Here is a 21,611-nt window from a genome sequence, read left to right as displayed (position 1 = left end):
TTTATTCTTTGCTGCATGGCTGGCACTAGAGCAGGCAGTGCAGGGTGCCGGGCTTGTCTTCCTGATCTCAGGGCCAGTATGTTCCTGCTTTGCTTCCTTACTTCCTGGACTGGACAAGAGTCCATTTTCCAGAACCAGACAAGAGACTTGCTGCCATGTTCTCCATGGCTGTTTCCTTCCTGCTCTGGGAGCAGAAGGGGTGGTGCCAATCAGTGGAACAACTGGCCAGGAAAGGAAACCCTGTTCCTCTTCCCAGAAGGAGTCCACTTCAGCCCAGACAGAGCTCAGCCAGGTGCTTTCTGTTGGCCTCTGCTCATGGTGCTCCCCTCGCCTGACCCAGTGAGACCTCCCAGCCTGTTGGGAGCACCCTGCTCTAGCTGGGTCTTTGAGCTGTCACACCTGCCTGGATCCAGGTCCTTGGCCCACAGGCAGCAAGGAGAGGGCTGTGCCATGCCGTGCCCTTGTGCTGTGCCGTGCCATTGTGCCACCAGCCTGTAGCTCAGTGATGCCGCCTGCTCATCTCTTCTGCTGATGCTGCCTTTTAGGGAGGCTCGTCGGTCCAGTTCATGCTCTGCTTGCTTTTTTATGGGAGTTTCTTCCTTTCGTGTTTTCCAGAGGGTGAAGACAACATGGATGAAGATATGGAAGATGACAGGCCAGTGAACTCATTACCAAAACTCACCCAGCGCCAGCACCCAGAGCTGCTGAAAACCGTCCCCCCCAATGCTGCTCCCCCCCTCCCCACGGTCCTGCCCCCGCACGTGTCCATCCAGCAGAAGCCCCACGCCCAGCCCCCCCTCCAGACACAAGCACTGGTCCCGCCGCAGGCGATCGTCCCTGCACAGACTCACATCGTGGCGGCCTCGACCGTGCAATCGACTGTTATCGCCCACACCGCCACCACCCACGCCTCGGTCATCCAGACTGTCAACCACGTCATTCAGGGTCCACAGACCAAGCACATTGCTCACATTGCACCTTCCACATCCAGCCCCGTGCAACTCACCACTGCTGCTCAGCCCATCGGCCACATCACTGTGCACCCGGCCACCATCAACCACATGGCCCACCTGGGCCCGCAGCTGCCCATCTACCCCCAGCCCGTGGCCGTCAGCCAGCCCGTCGTGAGCCACATCGCTCACACCATCTCGCACCAGCAAGTGAACGGCACCACGAGCCTGGGCCAGCCGGCCGTGATGGCCAAGCCGGCCGTAGGAACCCAAGTTGTCCATCACCCGCAGTTGGTTGGGCAGACGGTCCTAAACCCGGTGACTATGGTGACCATGCCGTCGTTCCCGGTGAGCACGCTGAAGCTGGCCTAGAGGGGACGGTCCGACAGCGAGGTCTTTGTTGGGAACCTTTCCTAAGGAAACTCCATACATTCCAACCACGTCCGACTCGGCGGGAGGGAGGCGCAGGAATGCCGAGAGTGGCCGGGCCGGGCTGTCCTGAGCCGCCCAGTGCCCAGCCTGCTGCCGGCGCCAGGACGGGGCCGCTCCGCGCTCGGAGTTGCTAATCTGAGAAACTTCAAAGACAGTTGTTCATGGTGATTTTTTTTCCTTTTATGTGTAATGAGTGAACTATGGATATGATGTTCTTAAGACTTTAATTTTGCCCTCTTACGTGTTGCTTCTTTGTAGAATAAAAATTGCTGATCTCTTTATCGAGACATTGCGTAGAATGGGAAAAAAAAATCATAGAAGTCTATATTTATATATATGTGTGTATGTGTGTGTATATATATGTATATACATATATATATAAATATAACATTTGAAGGCCTTTTGTAAGGTTGATTATTTTGCAGGATTATGAGACAAAATTCATTTTTGGAGGAAGAAGACAGAGTGTCCTCTCTAAACAAGAAACTATAAGATAGATGGTTTGGTGGACCAGAGTACAGTGACAAAAAAACCCCAACAACAAACCACGAGTCAAACCATGTTAAAGGTATTTCCCATCGATATATTACATTTCAAAAACCATCTAAAATCACTGTGACTTGTTATGGCATTTTAAGGAAATTCTCTGTCCTGTCTAATAAAAGGAAAAAGAATACACAACCAGACTTGATTTGTTGCCATTTTATAAATGACTTGATTTTTATAGCTATGTCAAAAAAATACTGTTTTTTATTATTTTAATGGTTGACAATGCTTTGTTTGGATGGTTTTGGGGGAATTTGTATTTTGTCTGGCTTGGTTTGCTGATGCAATAATTGATTTTTCAGATCTCTGTGCATGGCATGGCCCAGGTCAGGGTCCCTCTTACCGGTCCAAGCCCCCCCCAGGTCTCTCGGGTTTGTTGTTTGGCAGAGGCACGTGCTTTGTGCTGGCAGCTTGCAGGGCGTTTCTGTAGCCTGGTGGATGGAGCCTGGGACAAGAAGACCAAGAGAAATGAGGTAGATTTGCTGCATGGGTTGATGTTTGTTAGTTTGTTCTGTCCTGACCACGCTTTGGTGTGGGAGCTGGTGGGTTTGGAAAGGGATAAACGGGGATGTGGTTCCCTTCCAGAGCGCAGGCAGTTCGAACAGGTTTGTTCTCTTTGACAGGGAAGCAGTCTCCCCTTATGCAGGATAAGGGTTTGCTGCAGGAGATCAGTGAGAGCTCGTGTCTGACAGTGAGACGTGCACCAAAGAACCCTCATCCCTCAGGACCCTCCTGTTCCCCCTTCCCGGTGGTTGGGGCAGACCTGTCTGAGGTCAGTGGCAAATCCCAGAGAGCCAGGAGAGGAGGAATGCTGTTTGGCTCTGCTGGTACCTGCCTGGGAGGCTGCTTAGGACATGTTGCGCTGCTGGCTGAATGTTCTGGTCCTTGCACTGTGTGCGTAGTTACTGCTGTAAATGATCTCCATTCTGTCTTCCTCTTTTTAAAACAAGTATTCCACAGTCCTTACTGCAGGCAAAATGCTGCTGTAGCCAGCAGCTGTTCTCTTAGGGCAGGATGGGAGGATGGTCCCAGCACAGCCCCGGAGCTCTGGGAGAGGAGGAGGTCAGGGCAGCTGAGCCATCGCTCCTCACTCTCTGCCCGGCTGCATCCAGCATGGGGCAAGGTCTCCTGCAGGAGAACAGCATCCATACTCTGCCCAAAAGACCTGTTGACTCTAGCAAGACTTCAGCCTGTTGAGGACTGTTGTGAACAGCGTCAGGGGTTTAATTGAGAACATCTGCCTGTTCCATACTGTCCCCAGTTAAAACTGATCTGGAGGCAGGAGAAATGACTGCAGAGTTCAGGGGTGATTGTGCCTTCTGAGCAGGTGTCACTGGGAATTGTGTAAAGTCTGTTTGTAAAGCCCCAGTTACCACTTGTTTTATTTTTCTTTCATGCATCCTTGAGTTCAGGAAGCTCTTGGCTGTGCTACCAGCACAGCTCCTGCAGAATGGGCAAACCTTGAAGGATTTCTTATCCTAAAACCATATTTAAGCAGATGGTTTTTCTCAGTCCAGTGCACCAGTAACACTGGGGGATTCCCAGAATTGCCAGGGCTTGGTTGTCCTTTGTCCCTGCAGGTGCTTTCCCGAGGAGGCCGTCGTGTGCCAGTATTTGAGATAGGGTTGGCTATTGGGTCAGTTGCTCCTCATCAGAAACTCCTCAAGGCTGAGTATGTGCAGCAGGATCACCTCCCTTCCCAGGAGGGACTGTGTGGCTTTGCCTTCTGCAGTGGCATCAGGAAGGGGAGGATGTGTTTTTCTGCCTCTTTTTACTGTTCCAACTCACAAAATAACAAAATCTCCTCTGAGGAGAGAAGGAGCCGGGTTGAGAATGGGCTCAGTGCAGGAGCATTGGCTGAGCCCCAGGGAGATGAGCTTTCTGATGGGTTATTGAATGGCCTGTGCTGTATGGACAGGGCTGCTGCTGACCTCATCTTCTGCTCCCTTACACTTTAGAGCACAAAAAGTGGCCATACTTTGCCCAGTCCTGTATCTTGGCTAGTTTTTCTTTCCCCTGGGAGTTGTGCCATGCTGTGTGTCTGATCCCCTTTACAGGTGTTCGCCTCCCCATTAGGAACATCCCCCTTGGCCAGCCCTGTGAGCTGCTCCAGATGTCTTGCATACCCCTGTTCTCATCTGCCTTTTTTTAGGGCTACCAGAAACATTTCTTTCGGGTTTTTCGTTTTGTTTTTTAAAGTCAGCAAACTTCTCTCTAGTCTGTGGGAAGAAGAGCAGCCACAGCCCTTTCTTCTCCACCTCTGTTACTCCTGCTCAGAACCTTTGGATTTACACTGATGTTTTTAGAAATCCCGTTCAGTACTGTATGACAAGGGGCACTTTAGGAATGTCTCTCCTCCTTTGTTACATGTTTTCCCTATGGAGAAAGCTATATATAAATATATATGTACACTTGGGGATTCATAAGATCTAATTTGTCCCCCAAAAAATCAATAAATATGAAGTTTACAAGAAATCTCTTCTGTTGTTGAATAATATTAGTTATTGGTAACCATACCGCAGAAACAATAGAAAATGGAATTTCTGCATTGTAGTTTGAGAGGGTTTTCTGTCCTGTCACACCTGGCTCAGAGCCTGTTTGTCAGTGGAGATGGTTCTGCTGAGGGCAAGTGCCCTTGCAGCCCGCATGCTCCATGTCCCACTGCGGACAGCCAAATGGTGCTCAGGAGCTGGACCCGTGCTTAGAGCTCAGCCAGCACGGCCAGGGGTGTTTGAAGCTGAGCAGATCTGTGGGCACAGAACCCCGGGCACGGCAGCGGTGCCGCAGGGAGCCTCGTGCTGGCCCGGCTGGGCTGAGCCTGCCCGCGGCAGCCCCGGCGCCTGCCAAAGCCACTTCCAGCTCGCCTGCCAGGGAAGTGCAGGCAGAGGGCAAAGAACCCAAACTGCTACTTTAGAATGATCCTGAAAAGAGCTCTTAATGCTGACACTTTAGATACAGGAATGTATTCCTGACCTCACCAGTAAAAATTAGCCAGATCTGCATAGTTTAGCTTAGGAAGGGAAGTGATCTGATTTCCCACGTTCTCTGCAGTTGCTTGAGTGGGATCTGAGAGGCAGTGGTCGCATGTCCCTGGGGGCACAGTGGGGGCAGCTGGTGACCCACATCTCACATGGGGAAATAAGGGCTGGAGCCAAACTGCTGCCGTCGGGGTTTTTCTGCACGCGTGTGTGTGTCCGTCTGTCTGTCCATGCTGGGGCTGAGTGCTGGGTGTCAAAGGCCAGAGGGGCTCCAGTGTCACCACTGGGCCACTGGCACGGTTGGGTTTTGGTTTCTTGAGCAGAGCTGGACAAAGGGGACGGCCCTTGGCAGAGGCCTCTGCTCTCCGGGTGCCCACGGCGTGTCCGGAGCGTTCATCATCCCACTGAGCTGGCTGCTGCCACTGCTGTTGGGCTCCTTGTCTTTTTTTTGTTTGTTTTATTTCAAAGTGGCCTTCTGTAACAAAAGAACAAAAGAAACAAAAAAATTGCCTTTGGGTGGTTTAGGTGGAGGTGAGGTGTCGCTGCTGTGTCGGTGTCGGTGTGGTTGTCCGTACGCACGCCTGGTAGATTCCTGTAGACATGCAATGCAAGGCTTATTGTGTCTGGTTTTCGTATGTAGCCTGTGTCTCTTTGGACTGGTTTGCATCCTGAGGGCGTTTTTTGCATTTAAAGAAAAAATTGAGAACTATTCCAGTTTGGGTGGGCACAAGGGGCTCTGGGAGACCCCCCTGTGTGCCAGGGGTCAGAGGGAAGATGTCCTTTGCCCCATGTGATGATGTGGTCGGTGCTTGTTTGGCCCCTTTGCTTTCTGTGATGGGTATCAAGTGTCCCCAGCAGGGTGAGCAGCCTTGGCCAGATGAAGCAGTTGACCTCTGCTTACCTGAGCAGGACTTTGGCTCAGCCTCTCTCAATGTTCAGGCACTTGCTTAATTAGCTTAGTTAGATACGTGCCTGCTGTAGGGCTCTTGGAGCGTGCGTGGGGGTGGGCAGCTCTGAGCACTCGCAGGTCAGGCTCCTCTGAGACTTGGCATGTTTTTTTCTGAACAGTTGTTCATTTCAATCTTATTTTGATTCTGAAAGCTATGGGGGTGAGGAGAGGAAAATCCTCATACTTATTGCCTGTTTTCCATCCCTTGTTACCATTGGGGACAGATTAAAATGGATTAGAACACTATGTTTAGGTTATTTCTTCCCTGAGTGAAACATCAGTTGTTAGAAGTGGATGTTTAGTGTTAAGGAAAATAGGCTGTGGATAGAATCAGTCACGGCTTCCTTTTGTCCCTGTTATACAGAACTTGATAATCCAAACTTGAACTATTAAAGTACCAGCCCGAGCCCAGCACTGGATGGGTGCAGTCTTGGCAAAGGTTGTGTTTGGCTGTTCCCAGGCTGGCTCACTCCTTGCCTGGGGCTGCTGAACAGCGAAGGAAGGCCCTGCTCGCCTCCATCCCTGCACTGTTGGTGTGGGGACAGGGCTGTTCTGTGCTGGGATTTGGTGGGAATGGGCTGTGGGATGTCATTGTGCTCTTCATCAGGACAGCAGGGCTGGTTCTGCTCTAGGTCTGGATGAGGCCCATTGATTCACCCCGTTCCTTGTGCTGTGAATAGGAATTTGAGTGTGAGGGAGCGCTGGTGCAGAAGTCACCACGGCTCGCCAGGGGAATGCCCCAAACTCCCAGCCCAGCCGTCTCTGTTGTGAGATTTTTCCTGGCTGGCTGGCAGGCAGGCAGGCATGTCCTCCCCGAGATTGTGTTGCTGTGGCCGGCACAGGCGCCCGCGCTGGCTGCGGTGCTGCCCCGTGCCGGCCATCGGGAACGCTCCGGCCAGAGCCCGCGTGCTGCCAGCGGGATCCCGGTGCGAATGCCTTATGGATACGCCTTAACAACCTGAGCCAAAAGTGTGGTGGGGCTTGACAGAGCGAGATATCAGGGACTGACTGCAACCACCCAATGATTTATTGGCTTCTGGTCAGGCCCCAGCCTGGGCATCTCTGGGTGAGGAGCTGTGGTGGGAGCAGGGCCCCCCTGCTCTGTCACTGCATGTGACCTCCCTCCCTCCTGCCTAAAGCATTTATTTATTTATTTTATCTCGCTGTGCTCCCCGCGTTAGGAATGTGTCACTGGAGCTGCTGATTGTGAGCCCAGTCGCTGCCATCGCTGACCTGGAGCCCCCGTCCCTCCCCTGCACCTCACAGGAGCCCCCGCCTCGCGCTCACCTGGGCAGGTGCAGTCCGTGTTTACAGTGAGGACGTGTCACTGTGTTACCAATTTACTGAAATACTGAATATTGACAAACTAGACTGTAAAGATTTTTATGTGTTTGGATACATCTGCTGTGTGAAAAAGCAACTAATTTTGTACATATTGTATTTTTACTATTCAGCTGTACAATACTGGCTCTTCATGCTCCAGAATTTAGGTATCCAACATGAATGATATCCATGTAATAAGCACTTGCCTGAAATAAATATAAACCTGAAATAAACATGCACTGAAATCGGAAACAGGTTTCTGCATTTTCCTCCCTGTGCTTTGCATGCAGATCCCTCACTTTGTTTGTGATTTCCCAGTTCCAAGACCAATGCCTTCCCTCCCTCTGGAGCCATCGCAGCCGCTCCAGGTGCGTCACGGATCCGTGGGGCTGGAGCTCACCTGGACCAGGCACAGAGCTTCACGAGGGCCGTGGGTGTCTGGATCTGGCAACGATGTGCAGGGGGAAAGCAAAGCCTCTGCAGCTTCAGGAATCTGTGAGAACTTGGAAAACGGTGCCCTGTCATGTGCCCTTCTGCTGCTGAGCCGAGAGGACTCGGGCCAGAGCCCATCCCAGGGCAGAGGGGTCCCGCCAGCCCCACTGAGGCCCAGCAGAGCAGCATCATGCCCGGGACCCTCCCTGCTGGGACTCTCCCACCCCCGTTAGGCAGTCGGGCCCTGTGCTGTGGGCTGTGCAGGGTGAGGAGGGATGGGCTGAACAGCCTGGCCAGAGCTGCCCTGTGTGTAACTGCTCTCTCTCCTGCAGATGCTGGAGTCCCAGGTTCTCCTGGTCCCTGGTCTCTGGGACGTGGATGTGGTGGACGTGGTGGACATGGACGGTCATCCAGCACAGGGCAAGTCAAACCCCATGGTGGCATTGGGGACAGCAGGTCAGGGGGTGGGGCTGGACCCCCGGGTGGGCTCAGGTAGAGGGGGTGGGGGAAACACCACAGGTCTGAATCATTGCGTTAAAAATTACTGAGACTTCGCAAAGGGACCAGTGGGGGATGTGTGGGAAGCACAGAGGGACAAGAGCCAGCTGTAAGCCCAGCTGTAGTGCTCAGGTGCTCTGCCCACCCCAGTCCCACCATGCAGACAGGTGAATGCAGAGGACACAAGGACACTGGGAGTTTATTTAGGCCAACATGTCTTTGGATGCACTTCAAAAAGGGCTGATCCTTGTTGATAGGGATAAATACTTAATTAGCTGTAACGAGCAGTGGCTGAGGGAGGGCTACATCCACCCCTGCACACAGAGGCCTTTGTTGGGCCTTTTTACGGTGGAATGGGAAAATGCTCCATAACTCCCCAGGGACTCATCTCCAGGCAGACCTATTTAGCCTAAAAACCTGGAACAGCGTTTCAAAAACTGCCAGTAGCAGCCAAGCAGCCAGGTGAGACTGAGGAAGGACCATCCCTGCTGCAGGGGAGGCATAGCTGGAGGAGCTTAAGGGGTTTGAACAGGGAGTGATGGAGGAGGATCTCTTCTGGAAGTCCAGCAGCTCAGCTGGATTCAACCAGCGCAACCAGGCTTAAAATTTCAGGATGAAACTTTTACTTTTTAACACTTGTCATAAACCTATTTCTGTTCTTGGGCTTGGCTGGCTCAGGCTCAGCCAAGTGGGTACATTAAAACTGCCCTTAAAGTCCTCTACAGGACCTCAGGAGTCTACTTGATGGTGACCTACTTACTGCCTTTAGCACTACAGCCCATGCAGCTCATCAGAGAAACATTAATTACATCTCGTCCTATCCTCCCAGATAGCCTCATCCCTGTTGTCATTGGAATCACCTTGGGAGGAGAGAAATCGGTCCCAAAGAGCTCCACAGGATGCCTTGACAATAAGTATTTATTCATAAGTTACATTTAAACATAAATAATTGAGCAATAAAGAGAATAGTCTGCTCCCAACAAAAATAAATAATACACAACATTGATAAAATCCAATCAGATAGAATGTTCTAACAAATACAGCAAAGTTCACAGACTGGATTTGTGTGAAACAGCTGTACAGAACATTCCCAGCATACCAAAGGAAAATAGTGCAGTATTATCTGTACATCCATCACTCCCTGGGCTCTGGGAGTTGGAGGTTTTTCTCACTCTTCTCATTCTTTTAAAAATACATTTTCAGCTTTCAAGTGGACAGATGCACCTGGAGCACTTTTGGACTGCGAAGCAGCCACAGGGGCTGTGGAGGTTGGGCACCACTAGGACCGGGGATCAGCAGGGCCCAGAGCAGGGCTCCACACCCAGCAGGGGCTGCAGCAGCAGCTCAGAGCCCCTCAGCAATTCCAGCTCCTTCACCTGGCAAGGGCTGATCCTGCTCGCAGAGACAAGCGCCGGGTTTGTGTCTGCAGAATCCCATGGAGACTCCCCCCAGAAAGCTCTGCAGAGCAGGGAGAGGGAGGAGGAGTGTGGAGTGAGTGATCTGGAGCAGGCTGGGCACTGCCATCTGCTCTCCATGGGATGTGACTCCGTGGCTCTGCACAGCACAGGGAGCAGGAGCTGCCAACGTGAGCAGAGCCCTGTGTGTGGGCTGAACCTGCTCACCTGAACAGCACAGAGCAGGTCCTGGCAGCTGGGAGTGGTCACAGGGTCAGTTTGCAAAGCAAAACAAAGGCAGGTCTGTGTGGGCCACAAAGACTGAACAGTGTGAGCCAGTCAGCCAAGGCCAAAATGGGGTTTTAGCTAATGAGCTCATCACTGCTCCCATGAACTTAGGTTAAGGCCATTCTCCTAGCCAGGAACCTTATCACTTTAATCACTGCTAAATACAAACCCAAATGTTTTAGCAACATGAGCTCAGACATTCTCTTCCATGTTCAAGGCAAAGACAGGGAGTCCAGGACCATGCTCCTCCAAGGACCCAATCCAATGCTTCCAACAGTGGACCTGGCCTTGCCTCCATGGCAGCTTCTGGCAGAGCACACAACGTGCATCCAGGCCTTTTTTAAAGGTGCAGTAAGTCAAAATAGAAATGTTGCAGTAGGTCAAATCCCCCCTTTCAACATCGCAAAGATGAAGACAGATGTCTTCTAGAGAGGGAAATAGAGAATGCAAAAAGATTTTGTCTAGAAATACAAAGTGAGTGTAACAAGGACTATCAAACACCAGCCTCGTCTGGTGAAGGGAAAGTTTGGGTTTTAAAAGTCTGTTACCATCTCTTCACTATTTATTACATTACATGGAAGATGCAATTAAAACGCCATTGAGAATTACAGTGCAAGGAATGCTCCATCCAGTGGCTCACAGCGAGGCCCTGGGGACAGCCTGTCCATGGTCACTTGTTCTCAATCAGTGTCTGCACTTTGTAGACAAGGTCTCTGGCTATCCTCAGGATCTCCGCGGCATCGTGGTGCTCAGCCATTTCTAAGAGACACAGACAAAACTGTCAGCACCACCTTCCTGCCCTGGCACTGATATTCATGTAGCATTAGCATTAATTAATTAGTGTAACAAGCAGCAATCCCAAAGAGTTGCAGGGGGTTGGTTTTGGAGAATTAAGGACAGAAGAAGTGGATGAATCCCTTGTGCTGCAGGTCCCAGCATTGAGACTCAGAGCTTAAAATGAGCAGCACCAGACAGTCTCAGGAACGGAGAAGGAGCAAAGTCTCATTACTTTTTATCAAAATGGCTCTTACCATTAAAAAACTTGATGATATCAGTGAAGTCCATGTTGTTATCACGGATAATCTCTCGATAAACTTCCACAAGTGCTAAGGCAATGAAAAGGACAAAATGTTCTGAAGAGATGTGCTTTGCTGCCCAAATAACTTCCCACACTGTAAATACATCCTCGTACAACAATTCTGAATGGGAATAAACATTACAAGAGCATCTGATTATTCAACTGACCATGTCCCCCCCCACCAATGTCTACAGGCCTTACTCAGACATGAACAGAACCTGATGACTCCTCATTTTCCTCTCCCCCTCTCCTCCAGCCAACTCCTGTCACTTGGGCACGTAAGGCATGGAACTTGCTTTAAAGGACAACTGCCAGAGCCTGGAGGTGTGGTGGTGCAGAGCCAAGCCTAGGAAGGTACCTGAACCACAGTGACCATGTGAGAGCAGCACAGGGGCCCGGGTGTTGTAGGGCTACGTGACAGGCTGCAGGTCTGACCGTGTGTCCAGGCGTATCTGGGCTCTGCAGTGGGCCTGTCAGCACCAACACTGCTGGAGTGTGCTCGTGCAAGGATCCTGGGATCCAGGGCGCTCCCACACGATACAAGGCACCTCACTCAAAAGTACAGCAGCTCCTGAGCTATTGCTGAGCTGCTCCTTGCTATCACAGGGATTAGACAGGAGGTATCAAAGCTTACAGGAGTGGGACCACCTTCTTGAGCAAACAGGCATTTGCACTGGGCAGGAATTTGCAGCTCCCCTTTCTAAGCTCGGACTCATTCCAGTGCTGTTTCACCTCAGAGCTGCATAACCTTTCCTGGCTACAAACTCTTCAGTGATCCCAGCTGCCACTCACCATCCTGACAGACACTCACACCAAAACACAGAGCTATTGCAATTCTAACTCTAAACTACAGGCACAGAACATTATTACCTCTTTTAAAGTCAAGCAGGAACCAGCGATAGCAGAAGTAAAAGTGAGTGTAATCTCCATTCTGGTGCATCAATTCAAAAAGTTCTGAGTCCAGAATCTAGAATGGAAAACATCAGCTGTCACGATGTGGTGTGAAAGCAGCCACGGTCAGAGGTGCTGGACTCCCACTCTGCTCCTCATCCCGTGGTAAGAGCAGCTGATCAGCACAGGAACAGCCCTTTACTGTGTGTGCCAGTGCTGTGACCTGGGTGCCCTGGCTCAGTGCTGGCCTGAGGAGTCACAGTCGATCTCCACCATGACTTTAAAGGTCCAAGCAACAAGGTGAAGATCCTACTGATTCTCAACAAGTGGCAAACGTCCCTCCACCGTGCCTCCACCTCTGCCCTCAGGCTGTAACTCTACAAATCCACTTACAACTCCTCCTCCCCAGCTCTTAAGTCACACCTGAACCCCGCTCCTTAGAGCTCCTGCCCTTCATTGGGGCATCAGGTGAGTCCTGAGCCTCTGCCACAACCTTGTCTTCTTTCAGATACCCTTAAACCAGACTCACCTGGATGAGGGACCGCATGTTGGCGAAGTGTGTGTCCATGGCACCTCCATTGGGGAAGTTCTGGCTCATCCTCTTCATCAGGTGGCTGAAGCAGCTGTAGGCCAGCTGATCTGCAGGGACAAGGCAGACACTCAGTGCTGGCAACTGTGGGACTTCTTGAACCAAAATAATGGAACTGCAGGGCTTGGGAAGAACAGGGTCTTCTCCCCTTTGCTGTTCTCTTGATCTCAGGATTTAGATGAAAAGAGAGGTTGGTTCCTGACTCTGGACCATTTTTATTAGTTATGTGTCAAAGAATCCAGCCTGCAGTTGACTTTTCAGTGTCAGCAGCTGCCAGAACACAGTAATTTTACTAACTTGGGTAAAGTAAATGTTATCTGTCTCAACAGCCACAGGTGGAGAAAACATGAACCAGGAGTCGCAGGTTTGATTTTGCTGGTGACCCAGGCCTGGTTAATGCAGACAACTCCTGAAATAGCATTTCTAAGGAAAGACCTCACTAAGGATACCAACATATCCCAAAGGAAAACCCTTCCTACCATTGTCAAGAATAACCATCAAAGGAGCCAGGAGGTCACACATGCCTTGGACATAACCAACTTCTAGGTGCTCCCAGACATAGCTGTGGAAAGAAGAAATCCTTGTATTGAAGGCTGATTCCATATGTGAGATCAAATCCTAAGCAGCTGCTGGAGGTGTGAGTCTCAGAACCTTCTGACACTTCCCAGAATATTTCACAGCCCTTTACTGTTTGCTGCCTGGATAAAGAGACCAACCCTCACACACATGGCTTGCATCTCAGTGGTTTGGGAAAAAACAGCTGACAAATGCCCAGCAGTCTATGGAAAAAAACCTGAGCTTTTGGCTTTTGTCTTCTGCCCTAAGTGGAATTTTGCTATCTTTTCCAAGTCTCAAAGTCCATGACACTTTCTGCTTTAAGTGTGTGTAGCTGAACCACCTTCATGGCAATTTGCATTCCCAGATGGGAAAACAACTTTCTATCGTTTCCAGCTGCTGTCAGTGGTCAGACACTGGTTTGATTTGGGCTGGATTTGTCGATACAGACTTTCTGTCTACTTACACGTGTCCCTCAGCACTGTCTCTGGGCACAGGCACTGTCACCTTTACAGCATGCCCTCAGAGCATGGAGGCATCATCCTGATCAGGAGAAACCCAAACCTCAGAGTACATTCAGAGAACAGTTCTCTAAAATAGGGTCTGTCTCTTGAGAAATCTTCTCAAATCTGCATTCCAAACTTGGACCCATGCTCTAACCTGCCATCCTGCCTGTTCCTCCTTCTGCCAAGTTTTTAAAAATTCATTAATGAGAATCCTTATTGACTGTTATTTGCATTTTATTATAGTTTATGGATTGTGACAGAAATGTGAAAGTAGTTGTTTACAAGCTCATTACCTGCACATGACATTTCGGAGTTTCTCCAGGTTCTCAGCAGTAAAATACCAGTAATTCCGGTCACATCTCTGGACATCTTTATCAATTCTGTGCAAATTTAAGGCAACAGTGTCCAATAACTCTATCTAGAACAGAGAAGTTTGAGTTAGATCTGCCAAGTTCACAGCATTCCCAGGACCCTGTGCAGATTTGCGCTGAGAATCACCAAACCAGAAACAGTACAATTATACTCTAAGCAGATGAGGGCATCGAAATACTCAATTACTGTCAAAAATGCCAGGTAAAACACATTTGTTTTCACTGGGGAATGTGCCAAGCCTGTCCTATTTCCAAATGGTTATTTTCAGCTAAATAACTTCAGCAGAGAGAAGCAAAAACTATGCTGCTGTGTGACAGCAAGAGTAACGGAGGTGGTGGCATCCTGAATCTAGATTTAGGTTGTGGTTCAGTTTGATTAGATGGGGGTTTTAGCTTGATTTAAGTAACACTAGAATTGTACCACATTGTTTGTCTTGCCCTCCTGCTTAAAAAAACCACCCGAATGTTTCTTGCTGCCTTATTTCCAGCTCAAAATCCAGACAGAAAGATTTGGATGCAAAAATCCTCAGTTACCATCCCACCAGCTGTAGTTCTAATTTGGGATTCTCTCTCATGAAATCCTATCTGAAAAAGTACCAGTGTTTGCTCAGAAAGCAACAAGAGAGATGATGGTACTTCAGGCGTGACCTACCGTGTAGGACGCAGCGCAGACAGAAGCGACATCCATTAAATAATCCACCTGGGAACACAGCTGCTCCTCTGAGACAGAGTCCTGGGGCTGCAGCACCCCTGGCTTGGCTCTCTGCACGTGGGGTGTGCCTGGCTCAGTCCTTCCCACCTCAGTGCTGGCTTCCTCCTCGGCCCCCTCCTCAAAGGAGCCGCTCTGCCCATCATCAATGCTGGACAGGATGCCCGAGGCTACCGAGTAGTTCCTGGAGGACGGCAGCCCCGAGTCGGGCGAGTCGAACTCCACGGCTGCCGGGGCCGGCACCGCCGTTAGCGCGGGGTCCTCCTGCCCTTTGGGGTCCTGTTCCACTGAGTCCGTTTCATCCACAGATATAAACACCTGGGACATGCAGAACCAAACACACACTTCAGTAGTAGTGGTCATTTCCTCTGTGCTGGATCTGACTAAAGGACCTACAAGGAAGAGATCAGGAGAGCTCTTCCTCTGCTGACAGGGGATCTTCCTTCGTAGGGGAACCTTAGAGCCCCTCAGGCATGTCCTGCTTAAGAACAGCTCTAGACTACCCAAAATTCAGAGCTGCTCTTCACTTTTAACATGGAGGCACCACAGCTGTAATCTCTGCCCAGAGTTCAGGAGCTGTGCTAATCTCCATCTCTGCCTCCTGGGGCTGCGCCTCTGCAAATGCTGAGCGCACTGCCCACTCGAGATGGTGAGTGGGAAGGGAGTACCTACATCATTGCTGATGGTGGAGTCCCTGTGGATGAGCCGCTGGACGTGGCTGTCGATGCTGCTGCCTGACGAAAACTTGGCCAGCGTGGCCGAATGCGACTCCTTCTCTCGCTGCTTCACAATGACCTCACAGGCCTTCCACTCAGCCATCACTTTCTGGTACCTCAGAGCAACGTCTGCGTCCACCTGCAGACAGAAACACGTCCTGAGACACTGCCCTCCTTGCCAGAAGGCACTGGCACTGGCAGGAAACAGGAGGAAGAGGTCTAAGGCAGATGCAGGGTCTCAGGCTGAAAGCCCAAAGGATGCCGAGGCCCTCCTGCTGCAGCAGCACATCCCTGTGACTGGAGAGTAGTCAGGTGTTGGGTATTAACTGCAGGGAATTAATAACACTGCAGGCACCAGAAAGGATCCATATAAGCAGGTGTATACACTATCAACAGCACTGTGACAGTGACACAGAACAGAAGATGTCATGTGAAACCTCACACAGAAGTCAGATGCAATCTATGGAGCGAGTGCCACCTCTAACTGCATCATCCCTGATTTCATCACACCTCCCTCCAGCTCCTCCTCTGTTCCAACACTAACGTAGCCCTTGCAAAGTATTCCAGGTCACAGGTTTATAGACACCAGCCTGTGCAGAGTCAGATCCTGGGAGACACTCTGGAATCCCAGCTTGCACAGCCCGTCCTGTGGCTGCACTGTGCATGGCCAGATCCTCCCGCACTGGGCACCACAGGAATAAAACAGATCTTTGCCACTGGTGGCTTTCTCTTTTGAAAGACAGCCACAGAATCTCCCTTGAGCTATTAAGGGACATGTAACAATTTTACTACTCTGTCACTTGTCAAGAGCTGAGGAGAAACCACAATGGTGAGCTGGCTCCTGGTTCCGCGCTCCGCTGGCTGAGCTGCTACCCGAGCGTTCATGCTAAGAGCTGCAGGCTATTTGTCACTTGAAGTAGCTGTGGAGTCATAAATCATAAAATACAACAGTTAGTGGAGGGCTGGAGGACAGCCACATCTGGGAGTGCAAAAATACTATCAGAAAGCAAAGATGACAAATCACCTGCAATGACTTCAGTTAGGGACACAATGAGTTTCCTGTACATGCAGGTGTTAGGACTGTTTTCATGTCACTCATTTAACAGACTCCTACACTCAGTGTAAAGCTTCAGTCTCCAACAGCCCATTCCTTTGAGGAGTCAGTCATCACTCTTGTTTACTACTGGTGTTGAGCAGCTCATTACAATTCCAGGTTAAGTGTGGAGCACCCCTGGATTAGTAGGATACAAACTCAGGGAGAAAAATCTTCTGTAGGAGCCTGTGTTCTGCAAATCAGATCTTTTCTATCTTGAAACATCTCTGTATGAATTTACTGTAATTCCTATCATACAGACTCCAGTATTTATCTTGTCAAATCTCCTGTGTTCTAGCTATACGCATGACCTTTGAAGCTGGGGCTAGCATCCATGAGAGATGGCTTCACATCTCCCACTCTAAAAACTAAGCACCTGGGTCCTTTGGTTCAGTTCCAGACATACCTTCTAAACATGCATCATAAATCTGGTGGTTCATATACCTGTGGAGATCAGAGACAGCAAAATGCAATCTATGCAAGAAACCTCCAATATCCTGCCTTTCTTGAAAATCTGAGATAAAAAAGAATGGAGCAGTTCCTGATGTACACACTACAGCCAGAAAATCTATAATCTACTAAGATGACTGGATTCAGGAGGGAGAGTCTGGACTGTGACCCAGTTTGAACAGTGAAGGGCTCTATTTCTCCATCTGTGTTCAGAACTGGCTTTTAAAGATTATTGGGAGGCAAACAACTAAAATTGCCACAGCAATATTTAGTAAAAAGAGAGCTGCTTATAAAGTGCCCCGTTTGCAAGACACTGATTTGCCCATGGCAAGGCTCAAGGTCAGGCTGCCCTTCTGCTCTGCAGGTGCTCACAGGGATATAAATTACCCCCTGGCATATAAAGTAATTGGGAGTCAGCAAATGCCAAATGTTTTGATATATAAACCACTCCTAATCAATTTAATCCAGAATAGAATCAGCTACTGCATGAGTGCTACCTCCCTGGCAATAACACTAACTGAAAAGCAGATTAATGTGTTAATTATATTCCAGGGCAAACCTCATTACTGTTCTAGCCAGTTCAGCCAACATTTGAGTGATGTCACAGAAAAGCAATGTTTTACCACCATACAGAATCCAGACCTTCCCCACAGGGCAGGGTCCTGCTGCAGTCCTGTGGCTCTGCAGGGGAGAACATTCCATTCCCTCAGTCAGGGAGAACAGTGATGTCACTGCAACCAGTGACAGCACTGAGTAAAATTCCCAAATGTCAATGTCTTCCCATTTTATAAGCAACAAATTTGTGGACACAGGGTGTGCTCAGGGCACATGCATGCCACAAGGAGAGCTGAATGCAGGTTCCCTGACTTCAAGAAAGAAAGAACTCCCATTTTAGTGACTTTCAGACATTAAAACATGGTATCAAATCCCCTCTGCTTGCATGTGTTGATGTTTTCAGCAGTGCTTTTCCCTTGGGAATATTAAACAGTAATAAAGACCAACGGGTGCTATCCAGAAAACAAACTGCAAATGTAACTCAGATTCCACGGAAGCTGTGCCTACCTGGTCCATCTCCTTCTTGGCCATGCCAAATTTGTAGTGACCTAACAAGAACGGCCACACTTCCTTCCGGATCTCATGCTGGACCCCGCCATAGTAAACTCTTCTTAGTAATTCCAGTTCCTTGTAGTTCTATAGTGGCCAGGAGAAAGAGGTGTTGAAGGCAATACATCTGTATTTAACTCAGCTACACTCAGAGACACTTCACACCGAGTACAGAGACACTGAAATGCATGCAGGGCACTAAATAAATTCTGCAGCTTGATTCAAGCCTTTAGGGCCTTAGCTCAAATCCAGTTTAATACAGGCTGTCATGCCCTCCATGAAAATAATCTAATAGATCAGTTGCTTTGATATTAATTTATATCTTTGCCATCATCAGAGAAGCAAAGGAGAGATGAGACTGTAAGAACTGACTCACTCTCACTACCTGAGAAGAGACCTTGTGGTCCAACACCTTTAACATTTCTTGGGGCCCATTCCAGGTGATTCCCTGCCCAGTGCAGCAGCGTGTGGAGCCCGTGCACCAGGCACGAAGGGGATGTGTTACTGACCTTCTTGTCCTTCTGGTACTTGCTCCAGACCTCCTTGGTGAGGCCGGCGGCGGCGCTGGCGGGTCTGTCGGGGGGGACGATGCTGTGGTTGACCAGCGCCGAGAGGTGCGTGCGCACCGTGGACAGGTGCCGGCAGTGCGCCAGCCCTGCGGGGACACCGAGGGAGCAGCTCAGCCACACAGCCCTGCCTGAGGGGAGCCTGGGGACCCCCATGACAGTCCTGCCCGAACCGTGTGAGAATGGGGAATCACAGCAAAGATTAAACACATCTGACAGAGACCAGCCATGTCCAAGCTCTGCATTACGCTGCCATGTAAAACCACATTCTGTCTTCACTGTGCATCACTCCTCCCACTGCCAGCACAAAACTCACAGTACTGACACTGGAGTCACATCCACTCTACTGCCCTGAATTTGGGGTCAGATTGCTTTCTAAGCCAAACATCCCATGTTGTTTAGATAAGCATATGGATACCACATGGGCCAGATATAAGAAACTTCACTTACATCCATAAAAGGCTCTGGAAATGATCTGCCTCTTCATGCTTTCACACAACATCTTTAGTGGAGTTCTGTGGAGAGGCATCAACAGGACAACAGCAGGTCATGAGGACAGAGCATCAGGAATTTCATGCTGATCCCTGCATCCTACACACAGCAATTTTCTCTGCACCAAGACTTATTTAGTTAAAGGACACAGTAATAAAAAACTACACTTTTAAAGTATTTCCCCCACCAACATTTTGGCCCCAGACAGATTTTCCCCTGGCACACACAGCCCCAACTTGCTGCAGGTGCACTGTAAAGGTCTGTGTCAAACTGAACTGCTGCCCTTCATTCAATTGTTCATGACTTGTTAAAGATAACATTTCCAGAGCTGAAGTATTTTACACTAGACAAAAGAACTGGAAGCAACTGTTCTATCAAAATGTGACTTGAGCATAGTTAATTAGGTTAGTTTTAATAAACTAAGTTTCTTGCTGCCTAACTTCAATTTTTATGTTAGAAACTACTTTAAAATGGTTACTTGAAAATTGTTACTCTTTGTCTTGAGTGCTGCAACCACTAAAACCTTCCTGCTTTTACCTGTGGCACGCACACAGTCCCTGGGTAAGCTCTCTGCACAGCTTGCTCACCGGTCGTGGATGCAGTTGCAGCAGCTGGGAATGTCGTAGGGAGAGCTGCCCGTGGAACAGGAGATACAGGAGGAGCCCTGGCTGCAGTGCTCCAGCTGCCACGACAGCAGGTTTGCCCCAAAGCCTTGCATCTCTAGCATCTCACTGGTGTCTGTGGAAAAACCAAACAAGACAGAAGGACATCAGCCTTTTCCCTTCTCTCTCCCTCTTCCTTCTGTGCATCCTGATGGTTCATGCTTCACTTCTCAACAGGCTCTGAACCTGGATTCTAGAAACAGGAGAGCAGCATCCTCAGAATCACTGCTCTGGACCCGCTGCATGCTGCGCAGGGTCCCTTCCCAGGAAGCCAAACCCCTTCACCATTTGCCCCTCTCTTGCCCATGCACATCCCAGTTCATGTTTCAAGAGAATAGAGAAAAGGGTGCTGCAGGAACAACTAAATGGTTCTTGTGTAATACTATGGAAATGTTATTTATGGCCAGAAGAGATCATCTAGCCCAACCTTCTATTTCATTCAGGCCTCAGAATTTCATTTTGCAGTTCCTGGAATCAGCCATGGAACTGCTGGTCCAGCCAGAGTGAAAGTTGGAGCATGAAAGAAATTAAGACAAACTGAGTCAGTTACTTTCAGAAGATGCTTCTTTCCCCCTCAGAACCAGATCCTAAAATATTTAGCACAAAAGGACAGTTCCAGTCCTGCTAATGTCCATACTGTATTTATAAAAGGATACTCTACAGGAGTATGTGATCCAACAGTACAATGCAGCTTCTGGAGTTATCCCTGCTCCACCAAATCTATTTGCCTTTTTAACCAGCTTCAGGAAAGGCAATGCAAAAAAATCAACTCCCTTCAGAAAGCTTGGCTTCAGCTCTTCAGCCTTCCCAGCTGGCATTTGAGCTTGTGGGGTTTTTGGTTTATAATAAATAACTGGCCTTTCAGCTCACCCATGATTAAAATTAAGGCAAATACAATAATGTACGCATAAAGTATGCCACTAAATTAACAGTTACAAGCAAAATTCAGTCCCCTGGGCTGTGCTTTTAAAACAGGTATTTGTTGAGTGGTGGTGGGGGCAATTCCAAACCATCTCATGCATTTTAAATCAAGGTAGCACAAAGCATTTTAGGAGTGCCTGTTAGAAAGTGGGCAGAGGTGAGGGAGGAGTGGAGTAAACCCATTTGTTAACAGAAAAAGCACAGGCTCATGCGGAAGCAGTCATGTGTGTTTCATTTCACAAAACAAAGTGTGATGCAAAAATGCTCTTCACCTTAATTCTTCAGGAAGGAGCTGAACGACCCAGTCTTTACTGCAGCTTCTTATTGGGTTCAAATAAAAACCACTGGATAAACATTTTTAAATCATTAGTTTTTGCCTCCCCTCTATAGACAGGAAAAGTGGGTTTTTCAGTTTTAATTTTTTATTCTGTTTTTTAGAGAAACAAGGAAAGAACCCCACAGAACCTAAAGATTCAGATGAAAGGTACCTGAATTAGTGAAGAATTAGAGTGAACAGCATCTTTTATTTAATTGTAGTGGTGTTATCTGTAACTTCAGCTACATGCAAAAGTCAAGCATGTTGCAAAATGTCAAAGCAGATGGCTGGCAAACCTGCTACAACAGTGTTGTCATTATGGGATGGGGCTGCTGGAGAGACAGCAGCCCAGCCAGGCTATTCCCAGACATCCCTCACTCTACCATCCCCTTCAAGATTAAATAAGCAAAAGCAGACACCTGACAGCCATTCTAGTGCATAACTTACATTTCTGTCAGCTGACTAAAGACTAAATTGTGTTCCTTATGCTTAATGTGTACGTGGCAGTTAAATGTTCTCCTTCCCAGTTTTGCCCGTATCCAGGCATGATCAGTTAGGACACCCTGAAACTCCCTAAACCAGCATATTTTTTCGAGGGAAACGCTATTTTTGGAACTTCTTTCTGTCCATGCCTTCCAAGAACTCTTTATTAACTTGGGCTGGGCTTTATCAATGTCCAGGGGCTGCTCCCTTGGGATAAGTGTGTGGGCAGCCTAGAAGAATTGAGGAGGCTCTCCCTGAACACCTGTCGATACCCTGTGTAACCCAGAACTTTGGCATTGTACAGAGATGCAGGGCTATT

The 21,611-nt window shown here is 49.0% G+C and overlaps 2 protein-coding genes across 7 annotated transcripts in view; one reads left to right on the top strand and one right to left on the bottom strand.

Annotated features, from left to right (window-relative positions):
• MNT (MAX network transcriptional repressor) overlaps positions 1 to 2,068 on the top strand; it is a 29,285-nt gene extending 27,217 nt beyond the window's left edge. The window contains exon 6 of the mRNA XM_069033190.1: positions 616 to 2,068. Within this exon, the coding sequence (XP_068889291.1) occupies positions 616 to 1,322 (707 nt within the window). The 3' untranslated portion in view covers positions 1,323 to 2,068. The remainder of the gene's footprint in view (positions 1 to 615) is intronic.
• Positions 2,069 to 9,911: 7,843 nt separating this feature from the next.
• The window catches only part of SGSM2 (small G protein signaling modulator 2), a 38,040-nt gene continuing 26,340 nt past the window's right edge, over positions 9,912 to 21,611 (bottom strand). For 5 of the 6 annotated variants that reach the window (XM_069033213.1, XM_069033216.1, XM_069033218.1 and 2 more), the window contains 12 exons: positions 19,498 to 19,648; positions 18,869 to 18,933; positions 18,362 to 18,507; positions 17,811 to 17,939; positions 15,162 to 15,344; positions 14,433 to 14,807; positions 13,703 to 13,827; positions 12,828 to 12,910; positions 12,289 to 12,398; positions 11,739 to 11,835; positions 10,822 to 10,989; positions 9,912 to 10,549 (listed from right to left, as the gene is read on the bottom strand). In XM_069033213.1, coding sequence (XP_068889314.1) covers positions 10,461 to 10,549; positions 10,822 to 10,989; positions 11,739 to 11,835; positions 12,289 to 12,398; positions 12,828 to 12,910; positions 13,703 to 13,827; positions 14,433 to 14,807; positions 15,162 to 15,344; positions 17,811 to 17,939; positions 18,362 to 18,507; positions 18,869 to 18,933; positions 19,498 to 19,648 — 1,721 coding nt within the window. In that variant the 3' untranslated portion in view covers positions 9,912 to 10,460. The remainder of the gene's footprint in view (positions 10,550 to 10,821; positions 10,990 to 11,738; positions 11,836 to 12,288; positions 12,399 to 12,827; positions 12,911 to 13,702; positions 13,828 to 14,432; positions 14,808 to 15,161; positions 15,345 to 17,810; positions 17,940 to 18,361; positions 18,508 to 18,868; positions 18,934 to 19,497; positions 19,649 to 21,611) is intronic. The other variant, XM_069033217.1, reaches the window with a different exon arrangement.

The sequence above is a fragment of the Aphelocoma coerulescens genome, chromosome 19 (assembly GCF_041296385.1).
Source record: "Aphelocoma coerulescens isolate FSJ_1873_10779 chromosome 19, UR_Acoe_1.0, whole genome shotgun sequence".
Lineage (NCBI taxonomy): Eukaryota > Metazoa > Chordata > Aves > Passeriformes > Corvidae > Aphelocoma > Aphelocoma coerulescens.
The sequence above is the reverse complement of the archived record's forward strand: the minus strand, read 5'-3'. Positions and strand labels throughout refer to the sequence as shown.